The sequence below is a fragment of the Carassius gibelio genome, chromosome B9 (genome assembly GCF_023724105.1).
Source record: "Carassius gibelio isolate Cgi1373 ecotype wild population from Czech Republic chromosome B9, carGib1.2-hapl.c, whole genome shotgun sequence".
Lineage (NCBI taxonomy): Eukaryota > Metazoa > Chordata > Actinopteri > Cypriniformes > Cyprinidae > Carassius > Carassius gibelio.
Genome location: NC_068404.1, coordinates 3703194 through 3723317, shown reverse-complemented (window position 1 = coordinate 3723317; position 20124 = coordinate 3703194). Strand labels below are relative to the sequence as shown.

Below are 20124 nucleotides of genomic sequence, written 5' to 3'. Positions count from 1 at the left end.
CATACCAATCAGCTAATCAACTCAAAACACCTGCAAGGGATTGATTCCTGAGCCTTGAAAATGATCTCTCAGTGAGGTTCACTAGGCTACACAATCATAAGGGAAGACTGCTGACAGTTGTCCTGAAGACAATCATTGACACCCTTCACAAGGAGGGTAAGCCACAAACATTCATTGCCAAAGAAGCTGGCTGTTCACAGAGTGCTGTATCCAAGCATGTTAACAGAAAGCCGCCACACATCAAGAGCCACCACACACTGACGTGTCAAGGAATTTGGCTACAGTTGTCGTAGTCCTCTTGTTAAGCCACTCCTGAACCACGGAGAAAGTCAGATGTGTCTTACCTGGGCTAAGGAGAAGAAGAACTGGACTGTTGCCCAGTGGTCCAAAGTCTTCTTTTCAGATGAGACCAAGTTTTGTATTTAATTTGGAAAGCAAGGTCCTAGAGTCTGGAGAAAGGGTGGAGAAGCTCATAGCCCAAGTAGCTGGAAGTCCAGTGATAAGTTTCCACAGTCTGTGATGATTTGGATTGCAATGTTATCTGCTTGTGTTGGTCCATTGTGTTTTTTGAAAACCAAAGTCACTGCACCCAATTACCAAGAAATTTTGGAGCACTTCATGCTTCCTTCTGCTTACCAGCTTTTTGAAGATGCTGATTTCATTTTCCAGCAGGATATGGCACCTGCCCACACTGCCAAAAGCAAAAAGTTGGTTAAATGGCCATGGCGTTGGTGTGCTTGACTGGCCAGCAAACTCACCAGACCTGAACCCCTTAGAGAGAATCTATGGGCTATTGTCAAGAGGAAAATGAGAAACAAGAAACCAAAAAATGCAGATGAGCTGAAGGCCACTGTCAAAGAAACCTGGGCTTCCATATCACCTCAGCAGTGCCACAAACTGATCACCTCAATGCTACGCCAAATTGAGGCAGCATTTAAAGCAAAAGGTCTTATGAAGTATTCTTTTTTCTTGAAATAGTGAATTGTTGGGTTTTTGTTAAATGTGAGCCAAAATCATCACAATTAAACAAACCAAATATTAGAGATTAGATGTACATTTGTATATAAATTGCATGCCTTATGCCCTAATGTGGATACTAGATGTACACATTTTAGAGGGTACAGAAAAATGACAGACTTTCTTCACACCTGCCATTGCTTGTCCCTTTGAACAAGCCAATGATGAGCTGTCATGAAACGACTGCTGATCTCAAGCATGATTAAAGGTTTAGTTGCTATTATTTTGGTTACATTTGTGAGTTATGATAAAATGTAACTGTGTAAAAACAACAAACAAGTTGATTACAGGTCTGGCACAGTATGTTTAGATGTCCAAATACAAGCCTTTTGCTTATTACACTGACAACTCTTGACTTGTGTTTTTGGAAGACATATACAACATATAAAAATGTAAAATTAATTCAGTTTAAACATTCCTTAATAAAAATCCTCATAATAATGAAATAATTTGTTTAAAAAGTTGACTATATCAGATGTTAGATTCTCATCTTACTTCATGATAATGTAACTGGTAGTGCTGCAGTGACAACAGCTAAACCATTGTGGCACCTACATAACATGCTGTCTGCTCAATTAACCAATAAAAATCAGACGTTATGTGAAGGTTTTGATTTATTTGGAATGAAGGCTCTGTGTCTTTACCATTGTCATGAATGGTGTATTTAAAAGTAACAATGTAGCACAGATGATTTCATGGGTCAGCCATTTGTGAATAATTAACAGAATAATGTACTTACATCAATCATGTCAAAACATGTCATGTGAAAATAAAATGCTTTAAAGTCTATTACCTAACAGGAAGGGTTCTGTCCCCTTTACGTCGGTCCATCTCTCTCTGAGGAACTGGATACCATCTGAAGTTGAGCTTCCAGTTGAATCCCCCATAGGTCATATCTGAGCCGGCCATGTACTCGAATGTCTCATCACTGATGACATCAATGATTGGACAGACCACAGCCCTCCTAGAATGACAAACAAAAATAACCCTTTCACCTTCAGCCCAGTGTTGCAATGGAAAAGTGGGTATCCATTTTTTAACATATCAAATGATAGGCTTATACAAATGATAATTACAAAAAAAGCATGAGGAAGCTTAGGGGTAAAGGTAAAAACGTCCCTATCTGCCAAATAATATAAAAAAAAACAGCTTTTTAGTTTACTTTAAGTTTAATACATTTTTAACAAACTCCAATACAAAATGGCTGGTAGCAATCTTCTATAGGGACCTATTCTCTCTTGTTGCTTATTAGCATGCCTATTAACATATTGGCTGTTTATTAGTGCTTATAAAGCAGATATGGCTCATGCTCTCACAGACAGGTTTCCTGTATCAGAGCACCTGAGCATGAGGCTGAGCAAATGTGAGAGTCTCAGTGAGTGTGCTTGTAAGAGTAAGAAGATATCCTTAGTAATGTAATTCTGAATCTGTGTTCTGCACCTGAATCTGTGTGAACGTAATAAAGATCACTTTACAAATGGAGGACATGTCATGCTTACTGATGGGTATAACAGAATTATACTTTGAGAGACCATGAAATAAAGCAGCTGGAAAGGTAAGCATTCTAAGCAAGCAGTAGAACAGGTTTGTGCTTAAGTCAATTATGCACTTGCTACTTACATATCAATTACAATTTAATTGGTTAGGAATGTTTCAGTGGACTTTCACCTAAACTTCGATACATTTACCCAGACACCTATTTTTCTACATTAAACCACAGGCAGCATCACCACTGAATTTGGAAATAATCTTAGTAGTGATGCATTTTTTTCTGAACCAGTAGTCCAGGACCCACTAGGGCCACAACTTAAAATGATTATAAATGAGACAAAAACACTTTAAAATAAGCTAAAACAGCTAAAAAAAAAAAAGATGCAATCTGACTTTTCATTTTTTATTGTAATTCAACAACTGCCATATTTATTGAATAACCAGGGTTTCACAGTTTGGGTAAACCTGTAATTTAATTTTAAATAAATAAATCATATAATCCCAAATGACTGGGAAAATCAAGTAAATAAAATAAATGGTAATAAAATGTCTGAAATCACGGGTGTGACTTGGGAGTTTAATATATTGCCAATCCAAGTGTAAATAAAATAATAATACCATAAATATCATGACTTACATGAGGGTCTGGGAATATTGTCTTTGACAACAGAGTGCCTTTGATTCAAAGAGGCTGAGAACCACTGCTCTGCAGTACATTCTCGGCTTTCTGACTAGAAGTTTATTGTAAACATATTTTGCCAAATATTATGTTTAGTTTTTCTTATGGTAAAAAAGCAAAAGAAAGGAAAAGCAAAAATAACTTGGAAACAGTCTCAATTCTTTAAAATGTAAAAGTTTTGGGCTCAGGAATAAGTTTTCTGTCAAGCAAAGTCAAGCACACTCACCTGTCCTCTTTGATGCGGGCCAGCAGTGGCTCCAGCCACCCTACAGTGCATTCACAGTGGGCATCCAGGAAGGTGATTACCTGTCCTCGCGTGGCGGCCGCCCCTCTTAGTCGTGCTCTTATCAAACCAGATCGCTGCTCCATCCTTAAAATTCGCACTGGAACCTCCAGAGTCCCAACATGGTCCACTAATTTTTTCTGAAGAAAATCTGTATTCAACCAATCAATAAAAGCAGAGGTCATCTACAGAGATGAAATTGACAGCTTCATATTATACACATCTTAATATTTCTTCACTCAGATCTCTAAGAAGAATGAGATTTATGGACTACATAAACTTTAGAGAAGATTGACTAGCAATTTTCACATAAACAATGACACTGATGGTATTCTGCCATTAACTGGTATAGTGATACTGAAGGAATAACTCAACATGCAAAAGTAATTAAAATGATCAGTTAATGAATTGATGTGATTATGACCTCTCTCGCTGGCATCATCCACCAGTAGTATCTCAAGCAGCAGGTGTCTGGGCGAGCGGTTAATGGCACTGTGTATGGTTCTCAAAAGTGTACTCCAGGCTTCATTATGAAACACGATCACAATGCTGGTGTTTGGAAGGTCATCGGGGTACGTCTTGGTTTTACAGCTGAGAAACATGCAAGAACAGAGTTAATAATAATTATTTTTTTTTTTTTAGACATACAGAGTCAAGTAAAGAGTCAAGTTTCTTTGCATAGTGCTTTTCACAACGCACATTGTTTTAAAGCAGCTTTGTAGAAAACCCTGATGTTAATGCTTATTATTAGAGGGATCTGTGGAATACTTGATTCTGATTAGTCAGCCACCACATTTCGAGTATAAAATTATTCCCTAAAAAAAGAAACGGTAATAAACTAATATTAATGGGTAACAGCAATCGGCGCTATTTGCTTGCTGGGATTTTTTTTTTTTTTTCTATGCGAAAGCTTTGTGTTTGGTTGGCTAATATAATATTACATCTCAAATCAATATTTAATTATGTCATCCTGTTATCGCAGACTTGCTGTCTCACGTTTCATAATGCAGCTGCTGGCACTTTGTGACATTTGTTTTGCACACTGTAATGGACTATAAGATAGCTAACAAACTGGTAAGAATTTAAAACTGTTACATCTTAAATCAATATCTTTTAACACCATAATTATTCATGTATATAAATGTTGTAGATAAGTAGAATACTATACCATATCCCTTAATGTCCATCTAAGTTTTAACCTGCCACTTGCTAGCAACTTTTTTCACGGAAGGTTTGCCTTCAAATATTTCAACTCAAATCAATATTTAATGTCTAATTATTTAGTTTTGTGGCAAGTAGTCATGTAATAAGCGGGATAAATTACATCCAGCTGGTTATTATTGCAAAATAAAGCCCTTCAGTCGTATACAGAGCCCTATTGGTCTTCATTCTACAATAACAAGTGGCTGTATATACATTATTCTTTACTTATTACATGGCTCTGTAGAATACTTTATTCTGATTGGTCAGTCACGACATTCTGAGATATATTATCAACAACCAGTAAAAGCTGATAACACAGGCTTATCTGGGTAACAGCAGTCCGTGCTGTACTCTTGCTTGAACTATTTTTCCTTGGTGGAAGCTTTGCGTTTGTTTAACTAATAAAATATTAAAACTCGATTCAAAATGGTGTACAATTATTTAATTACGTCACTCTGATATTGCGGCCTCACTCTTTTTGCTACGATTGTTTTGTATGCTGTCATGGATTATAAGAAAGCTAACAAACTGATAAGGTTTAAAAACATTTTTGTTTAATTTTTTTTAATTCTTTTATTGCCTTAATTATTTTTGTGGAGGAATGTTGTGTAATAAGTGGTTTGACTGCATGTGACTGCATGTTTCCCTTAAATGTGAATCTAGTTTGAAACTGAAAAATAAAGTTTAAGTTTGCAGTAAAGATAATGCAATATTTTTTTTTTTTATTATTGTATATAAAATAAATGCTTTATAAAATATGTTGAACTTCAAATTGATAAAAAAAAAAAAAAAAAAGCCATATGTCTAACCAAGTTATGTTCCAAATTTGAAGTTGATATCACAAAAATTGTGGTACCTATGAGATTTTGTTTGGGACCTAAAGCAAAAAATAACCACTGGGTAACACCCAAACTGCTGAATTCTTTTGATGCCGTTTTCTGTCACAAATCAATAATTTCCTGTCACAATATCACTTTTATTAAAAAACAGTCATCAAATATGGAACCTTGACTTTTATACCTTTCCAACGATATGTGTTTTGTCAAGATTACAAAACAAATATTTCATTTTCTAAAACACAGGCCACAAAATCACAGAGTATATATATATATATATATATATATATATATATATATATATATAATACAAGACAGGTTACAAAAAATGTAAGCATTTAATTCATACAATTTCAATGTAAACTTAATAAACGAATGCATGCTGAACAACAGCTTTTTAAACAGCTGTGTAAACATGTGTAAATATGTGAACAAGATCACCTTTTATAGGAGGGTGAGTAGATTTCCCACTACAGTTTTGCAGTTTTAAATGCTGCCTGTGAGCTAAACAAAGAGTGTATGAACAAAGTTCATTTATCTGAATATTCACAATAAACACCCTTTCAACATGAAACCAAGAAATGAGACATACACTTTCCCTTCCTCTCCCCACAGCCTCTCAAATATTTGTATCCTACAGGATATGTTGCCAGTTTTAGGGTTAAATATATCACTGGATGATAACATAGTGTACATTCTGAAATGGCATTAATAAACAAGTAACTGAAATTTGATAAATGGTACAGGTGCTTCTCAATAAATTAGAATGTTGAGGAAAAGTTCATTTATTTCAGTAATTTAACTCAAATTCTCATCAAATCAGAATACTTCATAAAACCAATAATAATAATAATAATAATAATAATAATAATAATAATAATAATAATAATAATAATAATAATAATAAAATACATTAAGTGAATTGTTGGCCTTCTGGAAAGTACGTTAATTTACATTACATGCAAGCGCACCAAAACCATGGTCATTTAACCAACTTTTGGTGCTTTTGTAAGTGTGGGTAGGTGCCAAGTCCTGCTGGAAAATGAAATCAGCATCTTCAAAAAGCTGGTCAGCAGCAGAAAGCATGAAGTGCTCCAATTGTTTTTCAAAAAACACAATGGACCGACATCGGCAATGGATCTTCCACACTTTTTCGTTCCACTCAACTTTCTGTTAACATTCTTGGATACAGCACTCTGTGAACAGCCAGCTTATTGGCAATGCATTTTGTGACTTACACTCCTTGTAAAGGGTGTCAATGATTGTCAGATACTGTTTTGAAGGCTCAGGAAACCTTTGCAGATGTTTTGAGTTGATTAGCTGATTGGCATGTCATCATATTCTAATTTGTTGAAATCTTGAATTGGTGGGTTTTTGTTAAATGTGAGCCAAAATCATCACAATTTAAAGAACCAAAGAGTTAGACTACTTCAGTCTGTGTGCAATGAATTTATTTAATACATGAGTTTCACAATTTGAGTTTACTTACTGAAATAAACTTTTCCTCTCCATTCTAATTTATTGAGAAACACCTGTATATATGGTTTAAAAATGGGTTTACTGTATTTATACGTGTGATTGATAACATCAGGGCCTCATTTTGTGCACAGTTTTCAAGGCACAATTGTCCCAGTTTGATCATCAATACAACATAGAATAATTATTGATCTCTGATATAAATACAACACTGATTTATGTTCATTACTTTTAAATATTGATTCAACCATACAAGCATAAAATCAAATATTCAGCAATTACTTTCTTCTTGATCAAAGCTTGAAGCAGACAGTCTATTAAAAATAGGAGTCTATGTCCTGCTATTTAGAGCCATAAAGTTATTTGTAATACACAAACAAGAAGACAATTTGGGGTTACACAACAACTTATAATTCAGCAACAATTAGATTATCCATTAAGTGGGTATCCTTACATTGCCTCTAATAGGGCTACATAAATAAATTAAATTAATAAAAAAAATAAAAAAAATTCAGCAGTCAATCACATTTTAATGTCTTAAAACGGACACATTCATACAGTACATTTTTGTGAAAATCTTTATCTTGAAGTAATTTTTTATTTTTTCAGTAGCTAGCAGCTGAGTGTCACCAAGAGAGCCTAAATAAAGCATGAAGCTTCACTGGACATGGAGTGAGCTGAAAAACAGAGAGAATGGAAGAGGGAATGAAAAGAGATAGGGGGATAAATGAGCAGCAGAGGAACAAGGTTTATAGTTCTGCTTCTCTTTGTGTGCACAGACAGGATGGGGGCAAAAGAGCACAAACTGGAGGCAGATTACAGATGACGGCAAGCAGCATCTATCTATGAATGTCACCCAACTGCGAGCAATGGGGGATTTTGGCTGTAAGCAGTGAGTGAATAGGAAAAATAACAGTGCTGATGGGTTATTTTACTGCAATATCACACCAGTGTTGTTCCTCTGGGAGACAAATTTATTTAATCTAACCCCAAGTTGTTTTCATTCATTCATTAATTTGTTTGTTCATTCATTCTAAAACACTCATTAGTAGTGTTTGCTATGGGGAAACATCATTATTACTATCGCTCGTAGCTATGATTTAAACAATTCCAAAAGGAAAAATGCCAGATCTTTGGTAAAATGTAGAGTAAATGTTTCTTCCAAGAGAAACATACATCAGTGAATGCAGGGAGGGAAAGAGTGAGTGTATGTGGGTGATGGCCTTCAGTGTGCTGAATGGTGGCATTACTCAAACACACCAGATGAATGTGGCATGTTTTGCCCTAACAGCTCTCTGGGATTTCATTATGTAACTTGAATGGCTCTTTAGATTCCGTAAACACTGCACTGAGACAGACAGAGGGATGAAAACGGGAGCTTTTACGTAATAATAATAATAATAATAATAATAATAATAATAATAATAATAAGAAGAAGAAGAAGAAGAAGAAGAAGACGAAGAAGAAGAAGAAGAAGAATTATTATTATTATTATTATTATTATTATTATTATTATTATTATTATTATTATTATTATTATTATAATGAACAGTAACGTATTGGCTATGTATGGTAACCCTCATTCTCTGAAGGAGGGAATGGAGACGTTACATCAGATGACCGACAAATTGGGATATCACTTCGATAGACCTATCTACTACGAGTGTAATCTAAACGAGCCAATGCACATTGGCATGCAGTTATTGCATCCAGCTGCAGCTGATCACAGATGCAATGCGTACCAGCTTTCCGCTGAGAAACCGAGACGGTGACCCGGTCGCTTAGCAGTGGTACAGCAGCCGTGGCAATGGTTCATGACGTCTCTGTTCCTTCCTTCAGGGAATGAGGGTTACCATACATAACCGAGACTTTCCCTTTCAGTTGGTCACACTCAGCGTCACGTCGGATGACCACGAATTGGGATTCCTACCAAAGCGCCATGACCTTCCAGTGCCCTGTGTGAGCCACTTGTGCCCCTTTTTGGTGCATGCCGGGGCTCCAAACAAGAAGTTCCATTCACCATTGTCGAAGCACTACCCACACATACGAACATCCATTAAGGTGCTGTGGGATTACAAATTTATAAAATGTTAAATTTAGGTTCCAATATAATAGTAGACTTTTTGGGGTAAAAAAGCTGACATCCAAGAAGCTCAAATCAGGAAAATCAAGGGTCTGAGACATTCACCTTTTGTCTTCATGCACTTCCTGACGATTGGGCAAGGTCCCAAGATAAAAGTGCCTGCTAAACTCAAGGCACAGCTGTGCTTTTGTCTCTATGATAATGTGAAGGTACGGGTGATACTATCAGGCACCTCTGTATTTAAATGACACTGTTATGCTGACAAGATCAAAGATGGGAAAATGGCCAGTATCAGGCTGATCCTTGTATTGCATTTGCATGCTTTGTTTAGGTTGTCTCCACCTCTGTGTATCCCACCCCCTTAAAATGTATAAAAACTACAATGTCTTAAGGACAAGTTAGACTTTTGATGACTACAGCGCCACGCAGAGCATTCTCAATAAAGAATCCTGCTGAAGATTACCCAAGAGTCTCCTGGTCTTCGTTTCTGAGTTCCAAACAGTGCATATGGAAAATTGGAAGTGATTGTAACCTTCTTGGGAATGGAAGAAGTCAACCGGTTCTTAAGGATTAAGCAAGTGAAGGCCTGGTGCTGGACGCTCTGCCATGTATTGCTGAACAGGGGATGGAGGAGCTCGACAGGTTCTACAGTACGGACACTCTGGAGTAGTTTTAGCAAGCCGAGACTAACTGGGTCCTATCAGAGCTGCTACCCATTTGAGGTGAGAACACAGAAAGATACTCCTGGGCCCTCCTGGGACCCAGAGATAGAGAATACCGCACTCACATCAAGGCCAAAAGGGTGAGTACATCGCTCCTGGAGAAGGCCATTCTGCTGTTCCGTCCACAAAAAGTTTGTGGAAGGGATTTTAACCTTCAGTAAAAGATTGTTTCAAATCTTCCCTATTTGTTCTTTCAGCTTGGCAGAACGATGGGGAAGCGAGCCTTAGGAAAAGTCTGACCACCAAGGGTGCTGGAGGTTGCTCGACCAGAGTACGACAACCGGGGAACTCTACTGGGAGAAGAAAGGTGCTCGCGTCCCCGTGTTATGGGGAATGGCACAGCAAGCATGACACCGAGCCAGCCCTTCCTGCCAATTACCTGTTACCCAACACATAGGAAGAAACTGGCTCTACACGAAGGTTGTAAAACTTAGCGAAGGTATAAGATGTCGACCAGCCCGCAGCTCGACAGATGTCTGCCAGGGAGACACCATGCACCAGCGCATAGGAGGAGGCCACACTCCACGTGGAGTGAGCCCTCACCCCCAGGGGCACAGCTCGCCTTGGAAATGGTACGCCAAGGCAATGGCATCCACTATCCAGTGGGCCACCCTCTACTTGGAGACAGCCTTCCCCTTCTGCTGACCTCTAAAGCAGACCAGGAGCTGCTCAGAGCTTCTGAAGCTCTGGGTGCGGTCCACGTATATGCAAAGCGCTCTTACATGACACAGCAATGTCAAGGCTGGATCTGCCTCCTCCAGGGGCAGTGCTTGCAGTTTCACCACCTGGTCTCGGAAGGGAGTGGTGGGAACCTTGGTCATGTATCCAGGCTGGGGTTTCAGGACAATGTGAGAGTAGGCCGGCCTGAACACAAGGCACTCTTCACTTACTGAAAATGCTTGGAGGTCCCCGACCCTCTTGATGGAAGTGAGCGCGATCAGGAGTGCTATCTTGAGAGACAGGAACTTGAGATTGACTGAATCCAGCGGCTCAAAGGGACACCTCTGAAGTCCACCCAGAACAATTAGCGAGGTCCCAGGACGCTATCAGGGGTGTCCTAGGAGGATTTAACCTTCTGGCATCCCTCAGGAACCTAACAATTAAGTCATACCTCTCCAGGGACCAGCCGTCCACTGCATAGTGATGGGCTGCAATGGCAGCCACATACACTTTCAAGGTTGAGAGTGACAGCCTACGCTCCAACCTAGCACGACTCTGACCAAGCATCTCCGGAGGTCTTCTCGGTGAGAAAAACACCAATTCGTGAACACTCCACTCCACTTCAGAGCATAGGCCTGCCTTGTGGAGAGGGCTCTAGCCTGAGTGATAGTGTCTACCACCGCCGGTGGCAGATCACTTAGGATAGCCACCGTCCAGAAGCCACATGTGGAGGGTCCAGAGATCTGGACGTTGGTGCCATATGGAGGAAGTCCCTCCTCAGGGGGATGTGCCAGGGAGTGACGTGCTGTGTTGGAGGCACCTGTCGTGATAACAACATGCCTGGGACACTTGTTCTAAGGGCACGCCAGCCCGTAGAAAGCCAAGGTCTAACCAGGGGCTGAATTGATGGCGACACATTGTCTTTGTTGTCTTTCTAGAGGATTCGCGGCCAGAAGTGACACAGGGGGCTTGAGCTGGTGAGGAGGATGCAGTGGGGCGCCCACGGCGACGAGCAGGCTGAGGCACTGCCCACGGCGACGAGCAGGCTGAGGCACTGCCCACGATGGAATGGTGGCAACCGGAGGATCACGTAGGGGTAAGATGTGCTGAATGGCCTCAGTCTGCTATTGCACCACCGAGAACTGCTGGGCAAAGTCCTCGACAACATCGCCTAACAGGCCCGCCTAGGAAATGGGAGCTTTGTTGACGTCTCTCATCTCGGCCAGGTTTGGCCAGAGATGGTGCTCCTGGACCACTAAAATGGACATCGCCTTCCCACGGGACTGCGCCGTGACTTTCGTCACCCGTAAGGCGAAGTCAGTTGCCGTGCGCAGCTCCTGCATCAACTTCACCATTTATAGTGCCTTGGCTTGATGTATCTGCAGGATAGCCATGGCATGCAGGGCAAAGGCAGCTTGGCCCACAGCACTGTAAGCCTTGGCAGCAAGAGCCGCCGACAGCTTGGCCTGCAGCACTGTAAGCCTTGACAGCAAGAGTCGCAGACAGCTTACATGCCTTGGATGGCAGACGTGGAAGATTCCTCCAAAGTGGTGGTGTTTTGTGGACACAGGTGAACTGCAACCGCTTTCTCTACCTGGGGAATGTCCACGTACCCTCTGGCTGCCTTTTCATCGAGGGAGGAGAGGAAGATGAGGGAGACGAGCGGCTTCTGGTGACTTAGTCACTTATTCATGCACCTCCGGAAAGAAAGGAACCGGAGCAGAATGCAGTTGTGAGCCACGCTCCACACCGAGAAAACCAATCATCCAGTCAAGAGCGCTCATGGCTGGGCGGTGAAGTCACCTCCATCCCGATGCTCACGGCTGCCAAGGCAAGCATGGCCGACAACACCAAGTCAGATTCAGCACTAGCGACAACACCTGAGGGGGGCAGCCCCGCCGAATTCTCATCCTCAGAGGTGATAACCCATCCCCCGATGCAGCAATCAACATCTGATCCTCGGGTGGTGCACCGAAAGACACGCTGGGGCTGCCATGAAAAGTCTCAGCAGAATCAATCGGCAGCTGCACTGGACATGTGCTTAGGGAGGAGTAAGAGCTCCATTGGGTGTGGCCCGGCGGAGAAGCTCTCAGTCTCATCCTCAGATCTCCCAGAGCGCCAGCCGGCCGGTCCCCTGCTCGAGCCAGAGAAACCGGGACGGGTGGTGAAAGAGGGGTCTGCTACACTCCCCTTGAGGAGTGAGAGATGCAATCACAGCTATGCCATGCTCATAAGCCCACAATAGACGCATGAGTCATCCACGAGCATGTTGGACCCCAAGACAAAAAGTAACTGCTCTTTTAGCCAGAGCGCCTGACTGCGTTGACTGCACCTGGGCTCATAACATTAACACAGAATTAGTTCAGAATCAATCACTAAAAGAATCATTTCGGTTCAGATGCTCTGTGTGTCGGTTTGCTTCACGCTAAATCACACATGCGCAGTATCATCAGCTCCTCGGTTCCCGAATCAGACGCGTCTGACAGAAACGGTTCTTGACTCGTGAACGAGTCATTATCTGGCTCGGCTCGGTGTTCATCTTCAGTTCTCTCTTCACAGCAGTTCAGTCAGTGTACTGTTTGAGTCAATGAATTACTCCGGGATATTGGTTTGTTTTAACTCAGAGGGAGTGTCAGACACATTAAACAAGTTAACGGCTTAATTCATCTGTGGATTAATGCTTATTGGAGACGCAAACCGTTTAAAACGATTCAGTTCGATTTGGTGAACTGTTTCAAAAAGACATTACATCGAATGATTCGTTCGCGAACCGGATATCACAAACTGCTTTGTTTTTAACTGTCTTACAACAGACACGGAAGAGAAGACAATGCTGAATAAAGTCATAGTTTTTGCTATTTTTGGACCAAAATGTATTTTCGATGCTTAAAAAAATTCTAAATGACCCTCTGATGTCTTACGGGTTTGAAACAACATGAGGGTAAGTTATTAATGACATAATTGTGCAAATTGGGCTAACTAACCCTAGTAACCGTTTTTTGTTTACAAGAAGTTACAGTCAAAGGAATTGTGATGGTCGTTTAGGTTAATCCTTTGAAATAGTAAAAACAATATGTTCAAACTTTTGACTACTTTCTTTAATAGCTACATAACACAATACTTCTACTTTTACTTTCAGTACTTGAGTAGTAAATTTTAAAATAGACTACTTGCAATACTTAAGTACAAAAAATGTTGAATACTTTAGTACTTCTACTTAAGTGTGGTGCTTAAAGAGCACTTCAACTTCTACTCAAGTCACTTTTTTGATAGAGCACTTGTACTTTTACTCAAGTATGGGTCTCTAGTACTTTATACATCTCTGGATGCACCTGTCACCTATTCATACCCGTAGGCATGGGGAGTGGCTCAGGTATGTTAAATCCACTAGCCGATTTTCATTGCCATTTTCTCTTAAACTCAGAGATGACTGGCCTCCCAAGTGAGACTCCATATTTCATTCGACATAACACATAGTGACCGACAGATAGGGAACTAAAGATTATGTTTACCACCTAAAAAGTTAATTTAAAAAAATCTCTCTATATATGAAATGCACATATTGACTAGAAAATAAATCCAGACTTTTTTTTTTATCTCATTATGCCATCTCACGATGAAACTTGGGCCGGGCTTGTGCATTTGTGGTTTATATATTAATCTATAATATTTTAGCTTAACTAACACAAACACAACTAACTGTCAGTTCATAACCTTGTCTGTGCTCCTGGTGAAATTGCTAGCTTTCAAATGTGTCTTCAAAACCACAACTTACCAATGCAATGATAAATACTATACTGCTTCAATGAGAGTCAGAAAATACAAATATATCTCTCTGAAACTGCTGAAGTGTCTTTAGTCTGCTGCTTTTACTGTGAATAAGGTGCAAGCTGAGTCACTTTTTTAGAAAGAATAGCAATTTGTAACACAATAACTCACTTGTATTATAACATATAATACATGTTTAAAAAATGTGTTGATGCCTGTTAAAGACCTTCAACCAGTTGTGGACAGTAACGGAGTAGCTTTACTTCGTTACTGTACTTAAGTACATTTTTCAAGTATCTGTACTTTACTTGAGTAATTTTATTTTGAGTAACTTTTACTTTTACTTCACTACATTCCGAAGCATAAAATCGTACTTTTTACTTCACTACATTTCATAAAACATATCGTTACTCCCTATAATATATCACGTGCTCCGAGACGCAGAAGCGGTGTCTGATTCATCATGAATGAACTGAGTCTTTTCAAAATAAACCTTTAAATCGGATCGCGAATCGCACCAAACGATTCGTTTAGGAATTAGAATGATCCAATTGCAGCTGTTCTGGAGTCGACCACTCACTGATTCAAATGAACCGTTTAGTGTGAATCTCCAGAAGTAAGAACCGGGAGATCTTGTGAGCGCGCGTGCGTCTGATGTTGCTAAAAGTAAGTTATTAATGTCGAAATATTGGATTAATTATTGTAACTGAAAATCATATTTAGGTCAAAATTTTCAGTTGTTTGGGAACTAAATCCGTTGTAAAGAGTGATCTATTTAAGCCCACTGAAATGCTCGAGTGCAGACACATCAATTTTAGGTAAAAAAAATAAAATAAATTTTAAATAACACAGATTAAATACAATAACTCATGCACGTTCAAATATACCGCTGCCATAATGTTAACAGTTTTATTAAAATGTCCTATGTGACGTCTGTTTTTATATTGTTTATCAACAGTAACGTTATACATATGTATATTGTTTGGATTAACTAGACGAGTAGACAGACATGAATGTTTATTCATAACCGTACTGAAAATAAGTAAATATTGTCAGCTGATGCTAACTGTCTAGCTAACAAGCTTGTTGCTGCTAAGTTGAGGTAAATTTTTATAAATAATGTCCAAATATTTTTATTCAACCACCTATATATATATATATATAGAGAGAGAGAGAGAGAAAGAGAGAGAGAGAGAGAGAGAGAGATTACATCTGGGTAGAAAAGAAAGGATGTGATGTTCAGAACATGGTAACTACAGTAATTATTAAAGTGGGAAGAGATGCACCCCGTTTGGCCAGGGTAGTTTTTAAACCATAGACAAGGTTTGAGAAGGAAAAAATCATTATGAAAATATAATTATATTTTCCTTAATATTCTTCCTAACTTCAGGCCTTATTATCATGTCATATATAAAGTTACAGTACAGACCAAAAGTTTGGACACACTTTCTCATTCAGAGAGTTTTATTTTTATGACTAAGAAAATTGTAGATTCACACTGAAGGCATCAAAACTATGAATTAACACATGTGGAATTATATACATAACAAAAAAGTGTGAAACAACTGAAAATATGTCATATTCTAGGTTCTTCAAAGTAACCACCTTTTGCTTTGATTACTGCTTTGCACACTCTTGGCATTCTCTTGATGAGCTTCAAGAGGTAGTCACCTGAAATGGTCTTCCAACAGTCTTGAAAGAGTTCCCCGAGAGAGATGCTTAGCACTTGTTGGCCCTTTTGCCTTCTGTCTGCGGTCCAGCTCACCCCTAAACCATCTCGATTGGGTTCAGGTCCGGTGACTGTGGAGGCCAGGTCATCTGGCGCAGCACCCCATCACTCTCCTTCTTGCTCAAATAGCCCTTGATGCCTTCAGTGTGACTCTACAATCTTCATAGTCATGAAAATAAAGAAAACTCTTTCAATGAGGAGGTGTGTCCAAACTTTTGGTCTGTACTGTAACTTTGATGTTCTGTAAAACAAACTTTAAATTACTTTGTTCTTATTGGTGAAAAACAGATGGTCAACTCTGTTTTCTTTCAGGTACATCACAGTGTAAGCTTCACAGTGAACATTACTCTCATCAGCGTAGTCCATATCAACAACAAAAATATATCTTGACTCCATATAGTGGTTATTTTGGAAAAAATCCCAGGTATTTTGAGCAGTAGGATTATAAAAAATATGTGCTAATATAACATTAAATTAAGTAGCCTATATAAAATTACAAACATCTATCTTTCAGTACTTTTTTACTTAAGTACATAAAAAATTGAGTACTTTTGTACTTTCACTTGAGTAAGATTGAAAAAGGAGTACTTTTACTTTTACTGGAGTAATATTTTACTATACGTATCTGTACTTTTACTCAAGTACTTGATTTGTGTACTTCGTCCACAACTGCCTTCAACCAAAATAAATTCTCAGCTCTATTGGCTTCATGAGAGAAAAAAAATAACTTGAAAAATAACATTTATACTGAAAATGTATCATTGTGAATTGTCCCTGACCAAGACACTTAACCCCTAGTTGCTACAGAGGCATGTGACCTCTGACATATATATACAGCAATTGAAAGTCAATTTGGATATAAGTGTTAGCTAAATTAATAAATGTAAATGTAAATGTATAAGTCCTTGAGGCAGACTTGTTTCCCAGGTCAGGGAATCTCAAATAAAAATTATTATTATTATTATTATTATTATTATTATTATTATTATTATTATTATTATTATTATTATTATTTTGTTTAAAAAATATAGTGGGGCAAATTTAACCATTAATTTCTAGGTAACTATCCATGCCATATTTACAGTAAATGCAACTAGCCACAAAACCTTCATGTTCCATGTTGTATGAGGAAAACAAATTATGGCTTATCATAAATGAAAAAAAAAAAATCATAAAAATAATATTTGTCTTTCTTGACGTGTCTTTCTAATGAATGCTGAATTGTGTTGTTGAGATTGCCATGGCAGCTGATTGGATCCTGTGATCAGTGTCATTAATGTGATCATGGTGCATTTGTCTGTACAAACACACACACTCACCCGTCCAGCCGGACATCTGGCAGACTCCTGTTGAGCGCGATCATGTCACTGGCCATAAGGTTGAATTGATTGATTTTAAAGAGCTCTTTCATCTTCTCCTGCTCATCTTTGGGAATTACCACAGCCTTCCCCATTTCACCTGGTGCCTCATGGGTGCGGGACATCACCGCTGGAACACAGAAATCAGGAAGGCAGTCGGTATGAAATATCCAAACATGTGCCCAGGTATTTATTCCACACATTTAGAAGAATGTCATCTATGACATCTAATAATGTGTAATGTGCAATCACCATGCCCATTCCCATGCTAATAGTTGTTATAATAATAAGTTAATCTTTATAGTATTAACATCCTCATAATATTATTGTGCAATAACCTGCTATGCCTCTGAAACTATACTTTCTATTTCAGCTAACATTACAAAACCTTCTGTCATATAGACATTTTTCAGTTGTCCAGTTAATTCCTAATGTATAAAAAGTATCCCGCCTTTCATTATTTCTTTTTGAGTGTCCTTTTGTCACCAGGACATTAATATATTTACAGTTCACATATGGAAATAAAATTGGTTGCAAAAAATGTTGACTTAGATATAAGAAAACTTAAATGGAAATTAAAATAATTATAACATATATTTTAATTAATATACAAGTTAATATAGATAGTAATCATTTAAATAATATAATAAAATAAAACAAATAAGCTCAGAAAAGCACAACTGTCCATTTGACTGATATACCTGTACAGTGTGGTTTGAGCTGATCACAAAGCAGATTTTAACTGGCTCTGCTGCAGGTAAAACCCATCTAAACTGACGGCAGTGTTCTGAACCATTGATCCATGTTATAGGATCTGTCAACACAGACACTTTCTGTCCTTTAAATTTGACCTAACACTGTTGTCAAACAGAGACTACAAAGACAGCAAGAAAATCAACATGAAAACTTTCAGAAAAACACTCTCAACATTTTTTGATCATGAGTTTTATTACTCCTCATCAGTAACCGTAACATTACTTACATTTTCATCTGAAATATTCAGAAGGACCGTAAAGCTATACATACATGTAATAATTATCCAAAAATGTATTAAAACGCATACTCTATGTGTTTGTGTTGTATCATATCTGATACATGAGGCTTTTATTGTACAGAAAAAAAAAAAAAAAAAACACTTTATTTTATTCAGAGGCAATATGATGCAGATGCTGTTATTTATATGGGAAAAATGTAAGATGAAATTCTGATCGTTATTAAAAACAAATTATCACATTTTTATAACATATCAAAATTAATGTGAATATTTGTAAGATACTGTTAATACTGAATATACTCCAGTACTGTTATGACTACGCAACTGTGAAGAGTGGGGAATGGGGAATGAGGAAATGCAGGAGAATTCACAGTAAACACAGTCTTTAATCCTTCCAACAAAGGGTACACAGAGGGGACAGGAACACACATAGCACAAGATGTTCACATTTAATACTGGAAAAAGACAGGCTGCACTGCACCTATATTAGGATTCACTCAATGTATTGTATTCACAATAGAATGTACTAATTATGATCCTTTTCATATTTGGTGCCTAAACTCTGGAATAACCTACCTAACATTGTTCGGGAGGCAGACACACTCTTGCAGTTTAAATCTAGATTAGAGACCCATCTCTTTAACCTGGTTTACAAATAACATAGTAATATGCTTTTAATATCCAAATCCATTAAAGGATTTTTAGGCTGCATTAATTAGGTAAACCGGAACCGGAAACACTCCACATAACACCCGATGTACTTGCTACATCATTAGAAGAATGGCATCTACGCTAATATAAGTCTGTTTCTCTCTTATTCCGAGGTCACCGTAGCCTCCAGATCCAGTCTGTATCCAGATCAGATGGAGGATCAGCACCTAGAAAGGACCTCTACATCCCTAAAAGACAGCGGAGACCAGGACAACTAGAGCCCCAGATACAGATCCCCTGTAAAGACCTTGTCTCAGTTGACCACTGGGACAAGATCACAGGAAACAGATGATTCTTCTGCACAATCTGACTTTGCTGCAGCCTGGAACTGAACTGCTGGTTTCGTCTGGTCAGAGGAGAACTGAGATACTGAGATACAGTACAGGCTTTATAGGGTTAAGCCAATGTTTTCCTTTCTGTACAGAAGATGCTCTTCTAAAACTCTAAAGTAGCGCATGTCAGAAATGACTAGAAAATCTGTAAATCATCTCAAGGAATATCAACCTTCTACATACCGCTGTGCATCTGATTACTAGGAAATAACATTTATTAAATTAAACACAAAAACAAATTAATCAATAAAACCAGATACAACAGATACAAACTCATATATATATATATATATATATATATATATATATATATATATATATATATATATATATATATATATATATATATTTTATAATTCCCTTGCAAAACTCACTGCCACAATAATAGGTTGCATTCTAAGTGATTTATATTCTACAATATTATTAGAGGCTGCTCTCTGTCACCTATATTTATCACCGTCTCCATCTATAAACCAATATTCTCAGCTCTCCCAGTGCCATAGATCCATCTGCGGCTGACCAGGTTAAGAGGGTTCAATCCAAACCACTCACAGCCAATCACAGGCCACATTAATAGCTTTTCTGATGTGATGGGTTTCTCAGTTAAGAGGTCAGGGTGAGCCTGGAAGTCTGCATAGGTTCAGGCAAAATCACCCTGCTTTATGCATACTGACAGAGAACTAAACATGATACAGTGTGCAGCAAAACACGCCAATAAAACCAGGAGTGCTGTGACTGCAGTTATGATGAAGAGCAACTCATCAGAAAATACAGCAAGAAAG

General features: G+C 38.5%; 1 protein-coding gene across 2 annotated transcripts in view; it reads right to left on the bottom strand.

Annotated features, from left to right (window-relative positions):
- The window catches only part of galnt13 (UDP-N-acetyl-alpha-D-galactosamine:polypeptide N-acetylgalactosaminyltransferase 13), a 72607-nt gene that overhangs the window by 39946 nt on the left and 12537 nt on the right, over window positions 1-20124 (bottom strand). For both annotated transcript variants that reach the window (XM_052564896.1, XM_052564897.1), the window contains exons 3-6: window positions 17267-17435; window positions 3895-4061; window positions 3414-3621; window positions 1811-1981 (exon numbers count right to left, since the gene is read on the bottom strand). In XM_052564896.1, coding sequence (XP_052420856.1) covers window positions 1811-1981; window positions 3414-3621; window positions 3895-4061; window positions 17267-17435 — 715 coding nt within the window. The remainder of the gene's footprint in view (window positions 1-1810; window positions 1982-3413; window positions 3622-3894; window positions 4062-17266; window positions 17436-20124) is intronic.